At 35.2% G+C, this 20838-nt stretch overlaps 2 protein-coding genes across 3 annotated transcripts; one reads left to right on the forward strand and one right to left on the reverse strand.

The window, feature by feature from the left end:
• Positions 1–1023: 1023 nt before the first annotated feature.
• fuom (fucose mutarotase) lies at positions 1024–3367 on the forward strand. Its single transcript, XM_084093557.1, has 6 exons — positions 1024–1186; positions 1716–1784; positions 2102–2169; positions 2299–2397; positions 2587–2660; positions 2751–3367. Exons 1-6 carry the CDS (start codon positions 1102–1104, stop codon positions 2815–2817), a joined length of 462 nt encoding a protein of 153 aa, XP_083949683.1. The 5' UTR covers positions 1024–1101; the 3' UTR covers positions 2818–3367.
• A 206-nt stretch (positions 3368–3573) lies between these two features.
• On the reverse strand, positions 3574–20407 carry LOC311069942 (uncharacterized protein). Of its 2 annotated transcripts, XM_084093556.1 has the most exons (7): positions 20295–20407; positions 14136–14236; positions 12858–13072; positions 4893–4977; positions 4721–4787; positions 4359–4396; positions 3574–4196 (listed from the first exon to the last, which is right to left on the reverse strand). In XM_084093556.1, the coding sequence occupies exons 4-7, from the start codon at positions 4898–4900 to the stop codon at positions 3668–3670; spliced, it is 642 nt and encodes a 213-aa protein (XP_083949682.1). In that variant the 5' UTR covers positions 4901–4977; positions 12858–13072; positions 14136–14236; positions 20295–20407; the 3' UTR covers positions 3574–3667. The 2 variants fall into 2 exon arrangements, with proteins under 2 accessions (XP_083949682.1, XP_083949681.1); XM_084093555.1 differs by lacking the exons at positions 12858–13072; positions 14136–14236; positions 20295–20407 and adding an exon at positions 5593–5750.
• Between the last annotated feature and the right edge of the window lie 431 nt (positions 20408–20838).

Raw genomic sequence — 20838 nt, forward strand, 5'->3', positions numbered from 1 at the left:
CAAATTTCCCTGAATTACAACCACATCACCGGCAGTTCCTCTTCATCAGTAGCAGCTGCACGTCTAGGTGTCGTTCTTCATTTAAACGGCGAGTTTAAGCTCAATTAGCTTGCTAATTTTTTTTTACAAATAAATGTCACTATGCAAAAACTATCTCCAGCCTTGTGTATAATCAAATTTCAATTTACCGACAATAAAATTTGATTATACATATAGGGCCTATACTTAATATTTAGAATGGGATCGTGTAGGAATTTAATTGGAACATGTTGTCAAGAGCAATAATATAGAATTTCACGTGCAGAATGTAGGCCTATAGCCTATAGTCTTTGCGCGGAGATCTTTGAAAATCAGCGAGTGTTGTGAGTTCAGTCACACTGCAGATGATGAGATTGAGTTGACTACACATGGATTTTTCCTCAACATTTTACTCTAACTGAAGTTTCACATCAAGCTTATTTACAAAAATGGTTGGTCGTCAGAGACATAAAATAATGAATTTGAAATCTTGCTATAAACGGTTATATGTAGCCTACTATATTAAAATAGAAAGATAAACCTAGATATTAATGAGCGCCACTGCCATTGATGTTATTTGTTAATTTTAGCAGTGTGCTAATATTCATTGACGATTTAATATATTTTTGAAATGTAAATTAATAAAAAACACTGTTTGTATAGGTCTACCGACCGAGAGTGGATGTGGTTACCCCCTCACTCAAGGGATATTTTGTTCGCCAGTTAAATTTAACACTCTCTGACAACTTAATGCAATTTTTATTTTTATATAGCCTATGCATCCAGCCTGAAAATAAGGAGGCATGATTAACACAAGTTCACGAACAAATGTATGCAAAAACAATGCTGAAAATGAATATGCCTTCTCATTCTGAAACAGAACAAGACTATGCTTAACCAGTCTTACTTGAACATAGATTAAATAAAAAAAAGAAGACCGTCACTGGTAAGCAAAGAAACGCAAATTACGTATTCGAAACGCAGGTTGCGTTACGTAGCTCTTATTTCGTGTAACCAATTGAAATACTTCAAAGGGTCACGTGACTGCCCACAAACTTGCTCGTGTTCTGTCACTGCTTTGAGATGGTTATACTAAAAGGAATCCCATCGGTACTTACGCCTGAATTATTGTATGTTTTGGCGCAAATGGGTCATGGAGATGAACTAGGTAAGTCGTTAATGAGATCGGATCACATGCAGCGTCCCTTTTATGAACGTCAAACCAAGTTCTTGCATCACACTTGTAGGCTAATTTCTAGGTGAATTTTAGACGATATACCTGTTTGTACCAGGTTTGTGCCACCATTATAGCATGTCATTGGTTTATTTGAAGTTAGACGTGATTTAAAAACGCCACGGATATATCATAGTTCGAGTATTGAAACGGGAAGTGTTATTATTGCTCTGGCTGCGCTCCTTACCACGCGCTTTCATTTCGATCATCAAAATGTCACTCAAAAACTTTGTAGGCTGTCTCTCATAAAAATGTCACATTTTTATTATCTCTAAGCCAAAGCACATATCCACTCTTTCGACTCCCGCTGATGTTGTAAAGCGTAGATTTTCTGTCCGTCTAGCTTCTTGAGTGGATCTGGTTTGTCTTATGAGCGCAGACGTCATCATCGCAACAATACTATTATAAGAAATTAACGTCGTCATGTATGAATTGTCATGTTGCCTATCACTTTTTTTTTTAGTTCTTGCAGACGCAAATTTTCCAGCCACATCTATTTGTAAATGTGGTCCAGTGGAGATAAGAGCGGATGGTATGTCTAAACCTTTACAAACATGTAGCTTCTACATGTATTTCCTATACAACTTTAATAAAATAAAATAAAAATGATTTTTGACCATTTTATGACCTTTCTTATACTGTTTGAAAGAGATCTCATGTTAATTTATTATGGTTTTACAGAACCAATAATAATTATTTTGTAAATTATGGTAACCATTGTATTTTTAGATATCTGTTGGCCCCAGAATTTCTTAATATGCATTATTTGTATAGCAAGAAAAGTCAAATGTTTGTCACTGACACTGCTGTGCAAGGTGATCAAGTGTATGATCTGTTTTATTCTTTAAGCTGTAGGTATACCAGAACTTCTGAAGGCAATACTGAAGCTTTTTCCTCTTGATACCTATGATGATTCGGTGGGTGATAACATTCTTTGGCATCTTTTATTTTTTACATGGCTAAACCACAAGGTTAAACTCGGTTTTTCATGTACATAACTTTTCATACATACTGTGTCTGCAACTGAATATGGTCTGATTTATTAGGCAGCTGTCATGGACCTTGTACAGAGTGACAAATTAAAGGGACTGAAAGTGCCGGTATGGGACCAGTACTCTGACCTCCTGAAACAAGCAGGATCAGATGTAAGCTATTACATACATAAAATATCATAACTAATATAATGAGGACAGATTCATCAGTATTGAAATTATATTTGACCAAGCTAGGTTTACAAAGGGAAGAATACAATTAATTTGTCTAGGATATTAAATGTGTATATATAGACTAATTATCACCTTAACAAAAAATGAACTTGCTTTTTTTTTTTTCAGGGTAACTTCAAGTTTGTTGAGCGGTTTGCATTATATGAGCGTGCCAAAAAGGCATTTGCTGTAGTGGCAACTGGGTGAGCATTTTTATTTATGATCTATGATGATTTGTTTAGCTAGTTTTTATTTTAGAAAAATAATCAATGATTCTTAAATCTCTCTGACAGGGAGACAGCACTGTATGGAAATCTTATAATAAAGAAAGGTGTCATTCCACCGGATGAACAATGCTGAAAGAGGAGCCGTTTGGTAGTTTTTCATTACCAAAGTGATTAGACCAAAAATCCTATAGATAACATACAAAATATCTTCATATAATTGATATAAAAATATTGTGTTATTTTTATATAAAAATGTATGTATGTTATTAATTTAGTGCCTCCACTTTAGATTTTGACTTTTTTTCTGTTCATTCTTTCTGTAATAATGTGATGTAGAAGTAATGAGACAATTTCTTAAATAAATAGAGTAAAATCATACAATTCATACAGTAAAACCATTTGAAGATACTTAACTGTGTTTTAAGTTTTGTGAACTGAAAGTCAGCTCTGTTCAGCCTTTAAATATTTAATGTTTTATTTATTTAATTGATCTATTTTATGTTTCACTTCTTTTGTGCGACAGGTGTAGCTCAATCCCCAATGTAGCGTTTCACTGTGTTGCCCGTTGTTCTGTGAATTAACAGCAGCTGAATCGAGCTCTGTGAATGTCCTCTATGGAAATGTAATACTTTTGCTTTTCTTATAATACTTTGCCTTAATAAATATTTTCTTTTTTAAATATACTTTTTTCAATTATTTTATTATGATTGTATAAAAATGTATTTCATTTACTAATTTATTTAAAAATGATTCATTAAAAAAAACAGTAAGTGAACCATATGGCTTATGGTCACAGTCTTCCTGGTATTGCTGAGTGTGAAACAGATATTCTTTTTCTCTGTTTAGTTCTATATTTAAAAAAAACAAAACAAACATTTTCTTTATTTTTATGATTTTAAAAATAGAGATCATTTAATTAAAACCACACATAATGAATTAACATCCAGTACTGCAGTCCTATAGATACGACATGACTTATTTTATCATTGCTTATGATAAAGCTCATCCAGGTCTACCTCTGGCTCTGTGTGCACTCTTTTGGGGCGATTGGGGAATATATTCATCGCTAGAGCCTGCTGGTCAGACTGATGTCCTTTGAGATCTGCGTGGTACATGTCATCTTTGTCCTCTTCAGGGCTTGAGTAGATGGGCCTGGCATTACCTCCAATTACATCCTTCTCTCTTTTCATTGGCTCGACAGCTACATCAAACATGCCGTGGTATAGATCGTCCTTATCTTCTTCTGGTTTGTCATACATCTGTACCTGATCGAGTCCCAGTGGCTGAAAGTAGTTTTCATGCTGTTTTGGGTCAGCTGGATGTTTTATGTCAAAGGAGTGGTAGAGAGCATCTTTATCCTCTTCAGGTCTGTTGTATTTTGGCTGAATTTCTTCTTTTACTACTTTCCAAATCAACATGTTAGGATCGATGTCAGAATTTGTTATATCCATGTCCTGTGGTGGCTCCACCTCCTCCATTCCCTGGATCATCTTCCCATTGCGATGATCAAAACTACCATGAAAAAGGAATATTTTATTTTAATCATCTGAATATTTGGTTGAAGTGAAAAATAAATAAATATATATATATATATATATATATATATATATATATATATATATATATATACACCTTATCCTTCACAGTGTGTGCAGAAGGCAAGCATGTACTTACACTATAGTGTCCTGAACTGCTTTGCCAAACACTTTTTCCTGTAAAAGCAAGCCAAATATTAGCAAATGGATTGTTTAAAATATTAAAAATGTTTAAAATATCCCAATAAAAAGTAGAGTACTGCCTATAGCAATGTCAGTAATCACAGTTTGATATACAAGAAAAGACGTTCAAATTAATGTCAAATTCTTTACATCCTTTTCTTCTTGCTCAAAATGGCAAGAAGGGTCAGGGCAGACCTTGTAAAAACAGTTGTAATTAAAAGCGACTATAGCCATTGTTTATTTTCTTCTTTTGTAACATAAGACAGTCAAAATATTTTGCTGTAAATTAAGAGTGTCCATATTAGAAGTTAAACATACCCTGGGTCTGTATGGCTTGGCTGAAGTGCTGAACAGCAGCACTGACAGGCAGATTAGAACAGAAAACCTTTAATGTGGGAAACAAAACATGAATGTTCAAGCGCCAACCAAAAATAATAAAAAAAGATGGCAAAAATATCTATATGTAACCCTGAAGCTCATCAAAACTCACCTCATCATGGTGGCTCTTATACAGTGACTATCACAACGAAAACAAAGCTGTTTTACATGAAGTTGTGAAGACCAAACAATATTACCTGTAATAAAAGAAGATCAAAGTTCAGCAACAAACTGACTTTGGACTTGAACTCTATGCAAGGAATTCTGCTGTAATTTGTGCATCGTTTATGATTATTATTACTGTTATTGTTTTTAATATTCTTTCTCCAGGTAATTATTATTTTATAGAAGCAAACGCTATAGGCTACAATTGCGCCAAAGCTGCGTTTAAAGATCACCTGATTATTTAAATGATTTGCCATTTAAAATCTGCCATTTATGGCGAACACTGATATTATGTAATCTTTAATATGATAAAGGAAGCTAAACGCACCTTTCAACATAAGAGTCGAAAGTTCAGCACAATTGAAAACAGATAATCATTCGCACTTATCTGACCTATGTTATCGAAGATTAATATAATAAATGTAGTAGCCTAATGATGCTTGTGTAGCCTTAAAGGCAGAAGTTAATCGGAGACTTCGAGGCGGCCTTTGTTCTCAATTATTCAGCGTCAGTTACTGCGGATTAGCTACAGTTGTTTCATGTAGGCTAAAACGCATTAAAAATATGCATTTAAGTATCAAATATTTAATAATGTAAATGTGATTTAATAGTGACACGACTAATCGGGAATAACGTAAAATCTGTACCGTTTTTATTCAACACGAACATCCTATAATGTTTGGGTTTAAAGATGTTTGAGACAGACGTCCGACAACTAGACGCGAGTAAAGGTCAGGTTTGGGTTGAGGATTAAGGATTAAAGGTTACTTAGACTTTGGGATTCTGCCAGGGCTCCAACCACCCAAGTGGTGCTCTTTTCCCAAGCATCAAATAAAAACACAAGCCTGTAGTCACGGGGTACACGACACACATCAACAGGAGCTCTTGAAATTATATCTGTAGCCTATACTGATAAAAAAAAAAATAATAAAGAAAATTAAGTACAATCAACTTGGATGTTTAAGTCATTTCAACTTACAATTACATTAAACTTTTTTTTTTTTTTAAATTAGTTGATTCTTGTATAACTATCAAAATAAAAAAAAGTGTTGTAACTTATTGATAACATATAATTTTTTTACAGTATAAATGTTAATCAATTTAAGTGAAATCTAAGCTATGTAATAGCTTATACTAAAGCAGACAAGCACATGCTGCTGAAGATGGACGTCTTTTCTTTGTGGCCTTTAAATAGCATGCATAAGATTTATAATTTATTATTTAGGCTATAAGTTACAATTAGCTTAAAGCATAACAAAACTAAGGAAACAAACTCAAAAATGTGAATGTTGCTGTTGTGATGAATTGCAAAACCAAGTTCAGGTTTGCGAAGCATTTAATGTATTTCCCTAAACAACAAAAAAATTAGGTAATACTTTAAGGTTCAATTCTCACTATAGCTTATAGCATGCATATTGCTAGGATATTAGTTGTTTATTAGTAGGCTACTTATAAACCACATTTTAATGCCTTTTTCTGCATGTCCATATTCGACATCCCTTAATCCTACCCAATACCTAAACGTAACAACTATCCAATAAGCAGTAATTTGGAGTTTATTGAGGCAAAAGTCATAGTTAATAAACCCTAGTGTGACCAAAAATTATTTATAATTTTTGCATACCTTTAATGTTTTGTTATTACCATATTGGTGGCAGGGTAAACAACTGCAACTAATAAATCGCAACTAGTGAAACAAAAGGTCTCCGAGACATTGCATTGAGTTGATTCATGTTTAAAAAGTTGCTGCGTGATAGGCCGCACAGCATTTTGTTTGTTAAAAAAAAGCCCCTTTTGTAAATGCGATTGCTATCCCATGCATGGTGACTAATGGCACCCGTGCAGACGCTCTCATCTCCCACGGAACTGAGTCAAAAATCTGTGCAGAGCAAACAGCGTCTGACTGTGCGGCGTGAGACCGAGGGCAGACGAGCGCTCTGTGATCTTAATGCCAAGTGCTTGGCCTCATTACTGGGCTTATTGCAGGATCAAGTGCGAGATGATGTTTACTCACGGCTCGAGTGGAGACAACTTGAGTCACAGTCTCACTCTCACCTGGAAGGCTGTTTCAAAAGGCTCTCAGTACAGGAAATGTGTGGCACCTGAGTTCCTCGCATGAGGAATTTATTCCAGTCAGTGTATTAACAAAGCCTTCAAGGCATCTCTGTAGAAAACATTCTCCTTTTCTCACCACTCTGACTGTGCATACCTGTAATTAGACAGATTGTGATTTTAATACAGCCGAAGCCTGTGGGGCCCCATACAGCGCTTTGATGCTTGTTTCACAGCCGTAATACTCAAGTGCTTAAAAAGGGGAAGGGGAACGATCAAACCCGCTTGGTTAATGAATACAAATTATGGCATTATCCCTGGAGTTACATAGTGATGTCTTGTGGACTATCTTACGATGCGTGTTCTTCTATTTGTTGTTCTAAATGAATGTGTTTTGTGACAGTATATACATATGCTCTCCTCACAAACCATGACTAAATAGAACATGTTTGCTTATTTGGTAACTTTATGAACCATGTTGTACAAACCAGAGGAAATATCATATAAGCTAGTGTAACTTAGAGGAACCTGAGAGGACAATATTCATGTGTAAATCAGCTGAATGTCTGTCATGTCTTTTACTTTTCATTTTAAACAATAGATTATTTGATATGAGATAATTTCCATCCAAAATATTCAGTGCACAAAAAATAAATTGACTTTTAAGTTCTCTAAAATCTACAAAACAAATACTGTTTTCCTTGTTTAGGTCTACAATGTGGAATATATTAAACATCCTGATTTTATAAAACTTTTCATTTGAATAATCAATTTGAAATGTTATTCAAATGCTGTAATAATACATCATGCCGAATGTTTTTAAATGCAGTTGTTGCAGCAGTTTTTTTAAGGTTATGAGGGTTATTATTTTAAGGTTATGAGGGTTATCAGATATCTTAATAATAACTTAAAAGAAAACAACATAATAGAGTCATTACGCTAAAACTGTTTATAAGAAAAATATTGTTTTTAGCGTGATCAATCTGAAGTGAGTAACTAAAAAATCTCTTTAGACAAATTTGTTGTTTTTGGTAAAAGAAAATTATTTTTATTAAATTTAGTTGCAATTTTCCTTTACTCAGAAGTCAAACACAATGTGATGTTATGTTCTTAATATTGGAGGTCATTTATTATGTCATGCAAAGTCTGCTAATTATGACAGCGATCATTTTATTTATTTTATAAAAATGTTGATTTTAAAAAGAACGAGTGAAGCACAATTATGGCCCTCAAAAGGCCCATGTTTTTGTTAATGAGTTTAAATGATCTTGCATTGTTCTTCAAAATATTTGATTGTATATAAATGCATAATAAATCGAAACAATAATAAATGAGTGTCTATTTACTTTTATTTAATATTAGGGTTCCCAGATTCCCCTTCTCTTCTTGCACATCGGCAGTCCACTAATTCATCTTTTTTAGAATAAACTCAGGAACTTAAGAAAAATAACATTGTGGGCATCAATATTAATTTCTGGTCCGGTCAGAAATGTGCTACACGCAGCTGATGACCAGCCACACCCAGACAAGCTGGATTTAATTAAATTGACACTGCTGTGCCTTTTCTCTCCATCAGCCGCACAGTTGCTGAGAGATGGACTGCAGGAGCTAATGGCCCACGGCATGGAACTAAATTAAGTGCTGCAAAGTATTTATTGGGGCCAGTTATGTGGACCTCGTGCTTGATCAAGCACCTTCTCTTGTTGCCAAGGTAATCGGGGTTTGTATATAGAAACATTTCGGGATAGAGAAGCTCTAGAGTAGTTGTGTAAAGAAGAGCAAGCAAAACTTGACTGTGTGCCTTATTATGACAACAGCTCATCTTGCCCGCTGAAATTTCATTTTGATTTAGCCTTTCTCTTATAAAGGTCAAATAGTAACGAACATGAGAGACACATTGCAGACCTTGCATATGCATACTTGGCTTACTGTAAATCCAAGTTTCAGAAATTTGTATGTACTCAATCTTGCATAAACCTGTATTGAACAGTTGGTGGCATAGTCAACAGTTGTCACAGCTATTGGGTTTCCAACCACAAAATCAATGCAAAATTTTCTTGAGCCCTCAGTCATAAATGAGCATTGACAAGCCAAATGCAAAAACAAACAAACCTTTAACATCTTCTCAAAGGCTAAAATATTACAACCCAGCTTACAGGGAACGTTCTCAGAACTTTGGCTATGTTCTCTCAAACAGTTTTTCCAGTAACGTTGATAGAAAGTTTGTTCAAGCTTATCTGGTATTTAATAAAAAATGGTACACAAAAATGTTATACTGTTTTTTCTGAAACATTTTAGCTGGAGGTTTGTCTAACATTTTTAAATGTTACTACTTGTTTCCGAATGTTCAGTGACAGAGAACATTCAAAAGTAACGTTGTGTGCAAAATGATAAAAATGTAATGTTTCCTTAACGATAGCATAACCAAGAAAAAAACATTTTTAAAAATGACCGTTTTGAAAGTTTCAGTGTTTCATAACTTAATGGGAACATTAGCAAAACGTTTTTAGAACATAGCTGGGTTAATGATCTGGTACATTATTTAGAAAATGCAAAACAAATCTTGCTTTGTGTGTGTTCATACAATTCTCTTCACAAGTTCCAATAACGCAACAAATTAGTAGCTTACTAAGAGCTATAGCTGATTTATTAATCAACATGACTGCGCACAACCCTTAACCACAGATGTCAGCAACATCATTACTGCCATATTTCTACAGCCCAAACACCCACACAAACCATATGCCTTGTGTAGACATGATGAGTTATCAAATCTAAATGAAATATCTTGATCTAACAACAGCACAGACATGCATTTTTGTCCCCTAGCTTTCAAGGGCCGACTAGATATGATCTCATTTACTCATAAAATGTAAACCTGGATTTATTTTTCTTGAGCTGGGTCCAAACTCCCACTGTGTATGTTCTTCTTTGAGTCTCTCCAGGAATGTTCCAGAACTCTGCGCTGCTCAGTCACTGCGGCTAACAGCGAAACACGAGTTCTGTGTGAAACACTGCCCGTGGTCACTGCTGCCTATAAAGCGCTACAGTACATGCCCAAACTATACATTTCATATGGCATACAGTACAACACTGTGATTGTTTTTACCATCATTGTGGATGTTCAAATAAAGCAGAATTAACGGCAATATGGAAAAAAAATACACATTTTGTTTCTGTAGGTGTCAAAGAAAAGTAGACATATTCAAATTACGGAGAGCTAAACATACTCAGTGCGTTTACAATTATGGTATTCCTTTTCATATTCTGTAAACCCCAATTTCAAGCTTGACTGGCACCAAATATATGCAAAGTCAATTTTTAATTTTCACTAAATCTGTGGACTAAGCACAGTGAAAACAAGCTGATTTATTTATTTGTACTGGCTCCACATTAGCAGTTGAACACTATTTGTTTTAGTTGGTCAAAGAGCAGTCTGTGGCATTGAACTGAGACAAGTACATTACCTACATTCCTTCATGGATGTAACCCTAGCAAAATTGCTCGCCTCACTTTAGGAGTCAATGTGTCACCCAAATTACTCTTTCTGCCTCTGTTCAGCATCTAGCCAATTAATTTAGATGACTATTTTGACATGTCACTGTAAATCTGTGAAACCGCAGGTTGTATTGAATTGTCAAAGCCAAATATACGTTGGGTACATTAAGGGCTAAGTGGCTGAAAATGATATTACTGGTTCATGCTCTCTAGTTCTAAAAGACATAGTTCAAGCCAGATTTGATCATGTTTGATTACTCAGCATTTGACTTAGAACCCCCTAATTTTCAGTCCAGCAGATGATGATGCAGTTCATCTTTTAGCAACTGACAAAAATCATTTTCTGCTTATTCTTTTCTGACTAGATCACTGACATATTCATTAGTGACATTTTATTTTACCTATTGGTGAAGTCTGATTTTAGATAATTTGGTAACACTTTATCTAAAGCCTTTAGTTTAATGCATGATAAAGGTATTCATCATGTACATTATAATGCATTTATATATTTTTACACTGTAAACCCGAATAAGTTGGCAAAACTCAAAAAATTTAAGGCAAGCAGTTGCCTCAAATTTTTTAAGTTAAGAAATTCAAAGTTGAAGTAAGCAGAACTGGCAGATTTTTATTTTGTACTTATACATTTTAATTGTTCTTAACTTGAAATGTTTGAGTACACAAATTCATACATTTAACTTAAAACTTTCATGTAATCTCAATGTGAACACTTTTATTAGTATAAAATTAGCTAGCTTTAACAAGCTAGTTTGTTAATATACTAATTTGTTAACATGTTAACTATAGTATGTTATACAGTAGCACTTGCTGTATGAGTGCAGCAATATAAAGGTTTTATTTGCTCTCAAATCAAGCTGCATGCACCACTTGTCACCATGACTTAACTATCCTAAAACCAACATTAACAGAAATTCTTCTAAATTAGCATAACAAAACATTAATCACTAAATCTCCCACTTAACATTAATCTTGCACAAAAAACCCCCCCATTATATTACACTTAATTTGAGCATTTACTCTCCCTTTCGAGTGCCATCGGCAAAGCATGCTGGGAAATAGACATCCCAGCCGTTTCAGTTTTATAATTCAAATAATCTCATAAAACTCAAAACAATGAAACAGTTCAGTTTACTTAAAATATATCAGTTCTGTGAACTTGAAAGAAAAAGAAAGTGCTAAATACTCATAAAAGTTAATTTGACTGAACTAATTAGTTTAATTTAAGTTTGTCCTACTCAAACCAATTAATTATTTTGAACGTTAGGGTTTACAGTGGTAACCAAAGTTAAAATGCATTATGATATTTGTAGATTCCTTGTTATAACTGAAATTGGTTGTTTGTCATGTTTTAATGCATTAAACTTTCTAAAGGTGTAACAATGAATAGATAAGTATTATACCCCCGGATTCACAGATAAGTCTTAAGCTAGTCCCAGACTAAAATGCATGTTTGAACTGTTTTATCTGAAAGCAACTTGCACTGACATATTTTAAAATATGTCAGTGGCATTGTTTTTTCTCAAGATGCACCAGTAATGTTTTTTTTTTCTTGGGTATGTTTAGAAAAGCTACTTAAATGCCCTAATTGAACTAAGGCCTAATCCTGGCTTAATTTAAGCCCTGTCTGTGAAACCAGGCCATACTGTATTATAACTGTGTTACATTTATTCATGAGACCATACAATGTATTATAAAACATTGTACGGTCAATGTTTTATAAACAGAAAAGGCACAATAATAAAATCATTGTCAATCATTGATTTTAAAATAATCAAATCAAATCAAAATAATCATTGCGAATACTTTTATAATACATTAAATATAAAGGCTTTAAGTGTTACTGATTCATTTTCAATGGGACAAAATGTAGTTATAATTGTAGCAAAATTTTGTCTCTAAAAATGAATCCCACATCAAGCCTCCACAATCAAGATATAAATGTAACATATTGAAAATGAACACCATAGTTATAATTTCCAGATTCAAAAAAGTATTTGTTGTAAATGTGTCCTGTTCAAGAATATGTTAAATGAAAACATTTTATTCAGAAATTAAAATGTATAATTTTTTGTAGTGGGGACAGTGAAAATGTTTTTAGGTAAAAATCTGAACTACCGGCCCAAACATACTCATTTGTACTCAAGGAAGGAAGCTTTACATTAACAAATAATGTCTCAGATTCTGAAAACCAAAATGAAAAAGTAATAGCTTTGAAAAATCAGACATCGGTTACAATCTGAAAATCTTTACAAATCACACTGGCTGGAGGTACACCTTCATGAAAGTGGTTCAAAAGTTTTGTGACTGCAAATGAAAAACAGTAGCAGACATGAACACCACTAACTTCCTCTTCTGAACGAAGGATGGCTCCATGTCGTCTACTTCTACAGTATGAAGGTTTGCCTATATTGGATCCATGTGTGTCAGCTTTCCCATGCATTTAAAGGGGAAACTCTGCTTTCGAAACATGCTGCCACCCAGAGGACATGTACATCTACTTGTACTGCAGAAACGGGTGGTGGAACTGAAGCACCCCAACCGAGATATTCATATTTAAACCTGAAGAGAAAAAATAAAAATACGAATTACAAAAACTAAACATTCATATAATAAACAGATGTAGATCAAAGCATTGACTGAGAGGCACATCGTGAAGTTGATATAAAGAAAAACTGTATCCAGAAATAATTTCCATAAAAAGTTTAGAAAACAAATATGCTACATATTTCTACATGTTTTATTATATACAATTTATATATATATATATATATATATATATATATATATATATATATTTATATATAATGCATTATATATAACATTATAAATGTTTTGTATATATAATATATATATACAAAACATTATATATAATGTTCTTGTGAATACATTGACAAATTGACAACTGCCAGGCAACTGTTTTCTATATACACAAAACAAACTATAAACAAAGTTTTCTTCTAAGGTGGAAAGCTTGAGTTCTGTAGCTTTTCATAATCACAATATCATCATTAAAAGACTTTAAAAACCATTAAATGAGCTAAATCTGTTTGTTTCATAGTTTGGAAGAGGGACTCAAAAAACCCTTACATTTATTAGTAAACAATATATCCAAAACTAGGCATGGCTAATCTCTAGCTTTCATCATCGTAATGGGAAGAACAGTAATTGGCTACTTTGTTTGACCTACTTCAGAACACAAATATTGTCATTAGTCATAGACCAAATCCTTTAATGACATCCTGTCATTATGCTGAAGCTAATATGCTAATGGTACAAATTAATTATAAAAGAGCAGAGTTGGTTTTCATTAGCTTCGGCTCTTAGCGAATAGCTGGGGCACAGTGCTTTAATCTAAACCATCCGTGCTTTCATTTAAACCGTGGAGAAAATGAGTGCCAGCTCAGTTTGGATAAGGCCATTCTCAGTGAATCGCAAGCAGAGGTGCGCAGTGGGTTTTTGATTTCTGTTATGTTAAGAGTAATTATCAGAAAACTCAGAGCCAGCCTGAGCATTGCATAAATCACACAGGGTGAAATTTAAACAAATAGCCACAATTAGTGGAAAACTGTTTTGTCACAATCAAGCTGTTGAGATGAATTAGCTGTAGTGTGTTTATACTTACTAAAAAGGAACTAAATGAAGTTGAGTTGCTGATCAGAAAGGAGCTGTTTGTTTGGACTATGTATCCTATCTGCATCTTGTCTGGCAAACGATCCTACAGTCCTGTGGAAACACGACGGTTGGTGTTAAAGAAAACGCTAGTGGTTTTGTCACAGCCAGAGTCCTCTTTTCCAACCACATTTAACCGTATATCTTCACCTGCCGTGTTCGCCTGAGAATAATCACCGTGCCGTGAGAGTGGTGTAAAACTAGTGTTTTAAAATCATGAAAAGGAACAATAAAGAGTAAAGTGACTCGTGAACTGTCAGCAAATAATGACTGCTGGCAACTAAGCGTGACACACTCACACTCACACTCACACTGGCATAGGTATGGAGTCCAGTGTGTGCCAAGAATAAATTATCTGTCTGTAACTATTTAAAGGCAGTATTATGGTGTGATTTATGCGCAGAAAACTGCATTGTGGGCTCCAACATTTTCCAAGAGCAGCAGCTTGCAGCAATTTAAATTATATGGGGGGAAAACCACCAAAACGACTATTTGACTGTGGTCCCATATTGAAATTGATATATTTATATGGATTAATTTGGCTCAAAGGAGTAGTCATACATTTGAATCTATTTAGGGACTTTGAATCTTTTCACAGTAAACATTTCACAAATTCTAGGCATGTGGAGTTCATGGTCCACGGATGGCATAACTGAAACAGAAAAAAAGAGCTTTGATTTGTTTTAACAGCATTATTAAGCTTATGCTTCTTTAATTAACACAGCAAATGGTTGAATGTTGCATGAAATACAGCATGTGTGCACAGACATCCTAAGGGCCAGATTGTGCAAAACATACCATGTGATGTGTGGAGTCTGTGGACTAAATCACATGACCTTTACATAAAGGCCACATTTTCCTAAACTGATTATTCACACATTTAATGGTAATGAAGTTTGATATGCTGCATATGATGACTGATAAACTGTCAACAAAGTAACAAATAGGCTCTTAGTTGGATGATGAGTATGTGTTTTTACTGAAAGCAGATTTAAAAATGTGTGACATGAAAAATAGAAAGGCTGTTATTCCTGCTTAAAAGAACCAAACACAGACCCTTTAAATGGTCCATAACATGCTCTTGACAGTCACACTGACCCTGGCCATTTTGATCGACTGCATTCCATTGAATATTACTGTAATGTAATATTGATGATGATTAAATTGTATATTTGAGTACAGTTAGGGGAGTCAAGGTTAACACATTAACACATTGGGATTAATGAGATTAATTAAACATGTTCCGTTATTAATGCCCTTGATCAAAATAAATGATGGTCTCAGTTCAGCTCGCTTTAAAAGTGTCCGTTTCACTTTTTTCTACACGTTTGTCAAAATTCATTTGAACAGCTCTCAGACCCCTAAAATGAATCAAGTGTGAAAACGCTCTCAGTTATCCGTTCTCTCATGGATGTGGCCAAAACGTTGGATGAGTTGTTTAGCCTCTGCAGTCTCCAGCAGGTTTAGTTGTAATAAATACCAAATGTGATTTCAGTCATTTATTTATTTGTTTGTTTGATCACTTCACACAATGCAGATTTCTGTGAATAAGTTTCATCAATAGCATAACAGATCCTGTAGTTATCCGGTGATCTGCTTAACTAAATGATTGTTGGGGTCTTTTGTTTTGAAAATATACATAAGTAGGCTATTATAGAGGATCTCATGCAACCCTCAAAAAAGTCATTATTCCCTGCCTTGAGCTGGTTGCAGATGTAGCAATTGTGCTTATGAATATACTTCATTGAGAAATGCTGGGAGGTTACAGTCATGGTCATCCACATACTATAATGAGGGTGTCATATTTTCTTTACAACCAAGTTAAAGAACGCAATGGAAATATGCAAGCTTTGTTCTGTGGTAAATTGATAAGTACTGTCTTCAGTGTCAGCCAAGGCCGCAGTAGATTTCCACATTTGCTAGGCATATGTGAGTAATTAGAAATAACTCATTTGGCAGACTGTCTGGTAATAGTGAGGAAATCGGTGTAATGTTTGGCTCACGGACCTCGGGGCCATACAATTACCATTTACAATGTGTTTGTTTTTTATACACAACTGCCATTTGCTAGATATGCCTCATGTGATGGAGGGCTATCTCAATTCATTAGAACAACACCTTTTAAATCTCTTTATGCTATGAGCCGATGTGAAAAAAATTGTTGTGCAATGATTAAGTTTCAACATGCTCTCAATATAATACAGATTATCTTTCCTCAAATTTGTACTAATGAACAGAACATAAAAGAAAGCAGACAAATGTATAAATAGAAGGTTCTCGGATATTATAACATTATATCTCTGTATATGATATAATAATAATATAAAATATAGCCTAACAGCAGTAGGCCTATTCTATGGCAAAAGACATTTAGAATTTTTCGCTTACCACTGAAATTGCCAACTGGGGAGTAAACATATTAGAACAAAACATGAAATCTTAGTTTTAATTGATTCTAAGTTATGACTGATAGTTGCTTGTTTTCTTGAGTTCATCATGTATAATTGGTGAAACTTCTAGTGTCATTCACTTTAATTCTTATATTTAACTTCCACATCCAAAAAAGATAAGGTGGAGAAAAAGACCAGCTTAATTAAGTTGATGAGCAGTAATTAGCATAATTTGAAACCTTTATTATATATAATAATATATATATATAATAAATACATGAGTTTAAACTGCATCTTAAAGCAGGAATTACAAGCCATTCACTCAGACCTCCGTGACAGACTGACGACAATATAAAACATTATGATGATGAATGGGTCGTGGTGTCTCTGCAATAAAGTCACATTTGATTTTCATTTCAAAACATGCAGTAGGTGAACTCCCTTCATCCAGCTAGGAAGATGAGTGTTTATTAACTGACAACACAGACCAAGACCAAGCAGCGGAATAAAATTAAGTAATAACATCTGGCCATGAAAATGACACTCATGTCATGAATGAAACTTTTGAAATTGTTTCTCTAAGAAAGAAGAAAGTCTCATGCTATTGTGTGTATAGCTCTTTTAGTTTCACGTGTGATTTAGGATACGGCTGATCTCCTTAACCTTCACCATATGTCACAAAACACATGAATTTACCTGTCGTGTGAATCACATGGATCTTTTGATCCGTCTTGTTAAATAATGGGGTCAGCAATGAATTAAACTCTACCATACCATATAGTGTTGAAAAGCACTAACTAAAAGTTGGTGACGCTAGTAATAATAATTCAACATTTCTCAGTAGCGTCTGTTGTTTAAAAAAAAAAAAAAAAGCTACGTTTTTTCCAACGACTAGCGGTGTAGCGCGACCAAACGTCATATTGCCGTTTTTAATGCCAGGGCTGAGGGAATAGGCTAATCAAACACGCTCACCTCAACGATTTGAGTCATTTTAGCGATTCGGTTCATTCTCCTTTTATCAGTCTGATTCATGGTAGTTAAAGGAGAACTCCGGTCAATTTTAACATTTTTTTGTAAATTTGGAGTGCTGTCAATACAGAGAACAACGACAAAAATCGGTGTTGTCTACACCGTGTTATCCTCTTTTTAAAATTTGCACCCTGTTGACTTCAATGGGGCAAGTTTTAAACCTGCTTTTAGCCTCTTAACATCCTTGATGTGTCATTACAAGTGCCCAGCCATGTTAGATGATTCCTTCAGAGTGAACATGGTGAATCTGACTGCAGTAGATGTGAAAGATATGAATAAAAATGATGTTATTTCAGCCAGCGCACATACCTGTATTTACATCCTGTTTTTGGTCGAAGTCCACAGTAGTCGATTGTCGAGTTCACGCGCGTGATCATAGGTAACTAAACCTATGCGCGTCAACTCGACAATCGACTACTTTGGACTTCGACCGAAAACAGGATGTAAATACAGGTATGTGCGCTGGCTGAAATAACATCATTTTTATTCATATCTTTCACATCTACTGCAGTCAGATTCACCCGTGTTCACTCTGAAGGAATCATCTAACATGGCTGGGCACTTGTAATGACACATCAAGGATGTTAAGAGGCTAAAAGCAGGTTTAAAACTTGCCCCATTGAAGTCAACAGGGTGCAAATTTTAAAAAGAGGATAACACAGTGTAGGCAACACCGATTTTTGTCGTTGTTCTCTGTATTGACAGCACTCCAAATTTACAATTTTTTTAAAAATTGATCGGAGTTCTCCTTTAATTTCGCTCGCATCAAAATGATTCACCAATTCAAGTCCCTGTAGGCTACTTATTTTCTTCTCGGTTATGAAAGTTAGGGTGTTTTATTATTTAGTATAAATTTACCTGTTTACCTTTTACTACTTTTTCAAAACAGTAGCTTGACTATAGGCTTTCTTGAATTTAAGATTAGCTTGAAGCTTGCCACGTTTTTAAGTAGCTTGGAACCCCAACACTGCTTACGCCAATTGTAATGGTTGTGGCTGATGAATTCAACTGGTCTTTCACAGACATTCCATTGCAAAACAACGTAATCGCTGTCCAGTTGTGATTAGACTGAACAGATATTGGTTCAAGAGAGACAACAGGCCCACATATTATTTTGGATCTCATTTGCTTTGAGCTCCACAGGGGCAGTGGGAAAAAAGCGAAAGTGGAGGAGATGTATTATCAGAGGCCCTAACTCATCTTTAGGGGAGCTCGAATCTGCCCATTGTCTGAGAAGAGGAGCGAGCCCCACACTGTGGCGCCGTGCATTTGAATTGCTGACATGGCAGAAAACTGTCTGGGTCACAGAGTCACCTGGCACCAGTGGTAATGGCCGGCGAGGCAGGGCGATGGGGGGGGCGGTGGTGTTTTTGAGGGTGTGCTTCGTACAGCCACTGCTGGGCATCGGGGCCATTATGGCGATGCTGAAATGCTCCCCTTCTCCGTGATGACAGGCCAATCTTCCTCCAACAATACGGTGTAATTTGTGAGGGGACCTCGCTGTGAGAGTGAGGATGGGTAATTAAGGGAAGAGAGGACAGTCGGGGACACACACAAGCCAACAGTGATGACAGCCATCAGCTGACTGCTGTATGGAGCCTTGTTATACGCTCCATCATCATGGAACTAAACGCTCCCTTGACCCGGTGATGAGCTCGGAGCGAAGCTCAGTGGCAGTGGAGAGGGGCGGGTGGCTGAGGGGGGGGGGGGCGTTCGGAGCCTGTTCTTCTCAGGGGAGGGAGAGGAACCAGGGAGAACAGTGCAGGGAGCATTGTCCCCCCGCTTTCTTGTACGTGGGAAAAGCCTTCGAGTTGTACGACGGGAAGTTATTATGAGGCCTCGTTCAGACCCCCCTCCATTACTGTTACTGCCCAACAAAGCCAGTTCAGTCCAAGAGCCCAGCACTGACATGTTAAGGCTGAGCTCTTGCCACAGTCCTAACTGCTGAATTAGGAACTTTCATTTGGCTATTAAGTCATGAATGGGATCGTCCCTCTACTGGCTCTTTAAATGTGAGGGCCTTTATGCTTTTAAGGGGAGTTAGGCTCTATACTTAGGGGGAAATGATTGGCTCTATTGTGGACAGAGATAATCTCTCTTGTCACTTAACAGCTTAGACTGCAGTCAAAGAAACAGCACAAAAGTCCTATTTAGTGAAAAGGCCACTAATACACAGCTAGGTACCCATTTGTGTACAAAATGGACATTAAGCTGCTTAAGAACAGAATATGATATGACTTTAAGCAGTTAGGGAAGTTATTGAGACTGGTCATACTGTCAATGTGTCAGTGGGTGTTGCAGAAAATCTAATGTATATTTACATTTATTCATTTAGCAGATTAGCAGATTTAGCAGTTTTGACCCATGGGGTAAAATGCCCCCATTCTGAAAAAAATCGATTTACTTTATACATTTACAGCAGAATCAGAGTACAAGCAGTTGTAGCTTACAATTAAAAAGACAAGCCAAAATAACAGTAGATAAATTTGAATATTTATTAATGAACCATGCTGAAAATCCCTATTTGAAAAATATTGTTAGCTGATGTTAACTGGCTAGCTAACTAGCTAGCTGATGCTAACTTGAGGTAATTTTTTGCTACAATCCTTACTATTCTCATATTATATATAACTGCGATGTTCTGCAAAACAACAAGCTTTAAAACACTTTTTTCTTACTGCTCAATCACTTACCGTGAAATCTGTTTTCTCTCAGGTAGCCTATACTTCACCAGTGTCAGTCTTCACAGTAGTGATACTTCAACATCACTCTTGTCAACATAGTCCATAGCAACAACAAAAACGGGCTTTATCTATTGGTTATTTTGGGGAAAACAGTAGGGGGCGTTTTCCCCCATACCCTATAATAATACATATTAATTTAGCTTCATAAACATTAAAAAGTTCAAAAGTTTTGAGTAAGAATTTTTTTAAGAAATGTTTACTTTTATTCAGCAAGAGTGGATTCAATTGATCAAAAGGGACATTTATAATGTTACAAAATATTTATATTTCAAATAAATGTTCTATTCATCAAAGAACACTGGAAATGTATCACAGTTTCCACAAAATATTAAGCAGCACAACTGTTTTGTGGATCAACAATTGATAATGAGAAATGTTTCTTGAGCAGCAAATAGAAAACAGTTCTTTTAAATGTACTTTAAAAAAATAATATATAAATATATATGTACGTATTATAGTCTATGAAAGGACAAGGGATGTTACATTCTTTAAC

Source organism: Abramis brama (genome assembly GCF_963993115.1).
Source record: "Abramis brama genome assembly, chromosome: 19".
In the NCBI taxonomy this organism is placed as follows: Eukaryota; Metazoa; Chordata; class Actinopteri; order Cypriniformes; family Leuciscidae; genus Abramis; species Abramis brama.

Bases quoted from the DNA above. Each gene is read 5' to 3' on its own strand.
- fuom (XM_084093557.1), top strand. From the start codon at position 1,102: ATGGTTATACTAAAAGGAATCCCATCGGTACTTACGCCTGAATTATTG. The intron at 2,170-2,298 runs GTGGGTGATAAC...CTGATTTATTAG, and splicing joins TTGATACCTATGATGATTCG to GCAGCTGTCATGGACCTTGT. The intron at 2,398-2,586 runs GTAAGCTATTAC...TTTTTTTTTCAG, and splicing joins TGAAACAAGCAGGATCAGAT to GGTAACTTCAAGTTTGTTGA.
- LOC311069942 (XM_084093555.1), bottom strand. From the start codon at position 5,614: ATGTTCGTGTTGAATAAAAACG. The intron at 4,397-4,720 runs GTATGTTTAACT...TTGCTTTTACAG, and splicing joins CCAAGCCATACAGACCCAGG to GAAAAAGTGTTTGGCAAAGC. The intron at 4,197-4,358 runs GTAAGTACATGC...TTTTCATGGTAG, and splicing joins GCAGTTCAGGACACTATAGT to TTTTGATCATCGCAATGGGA.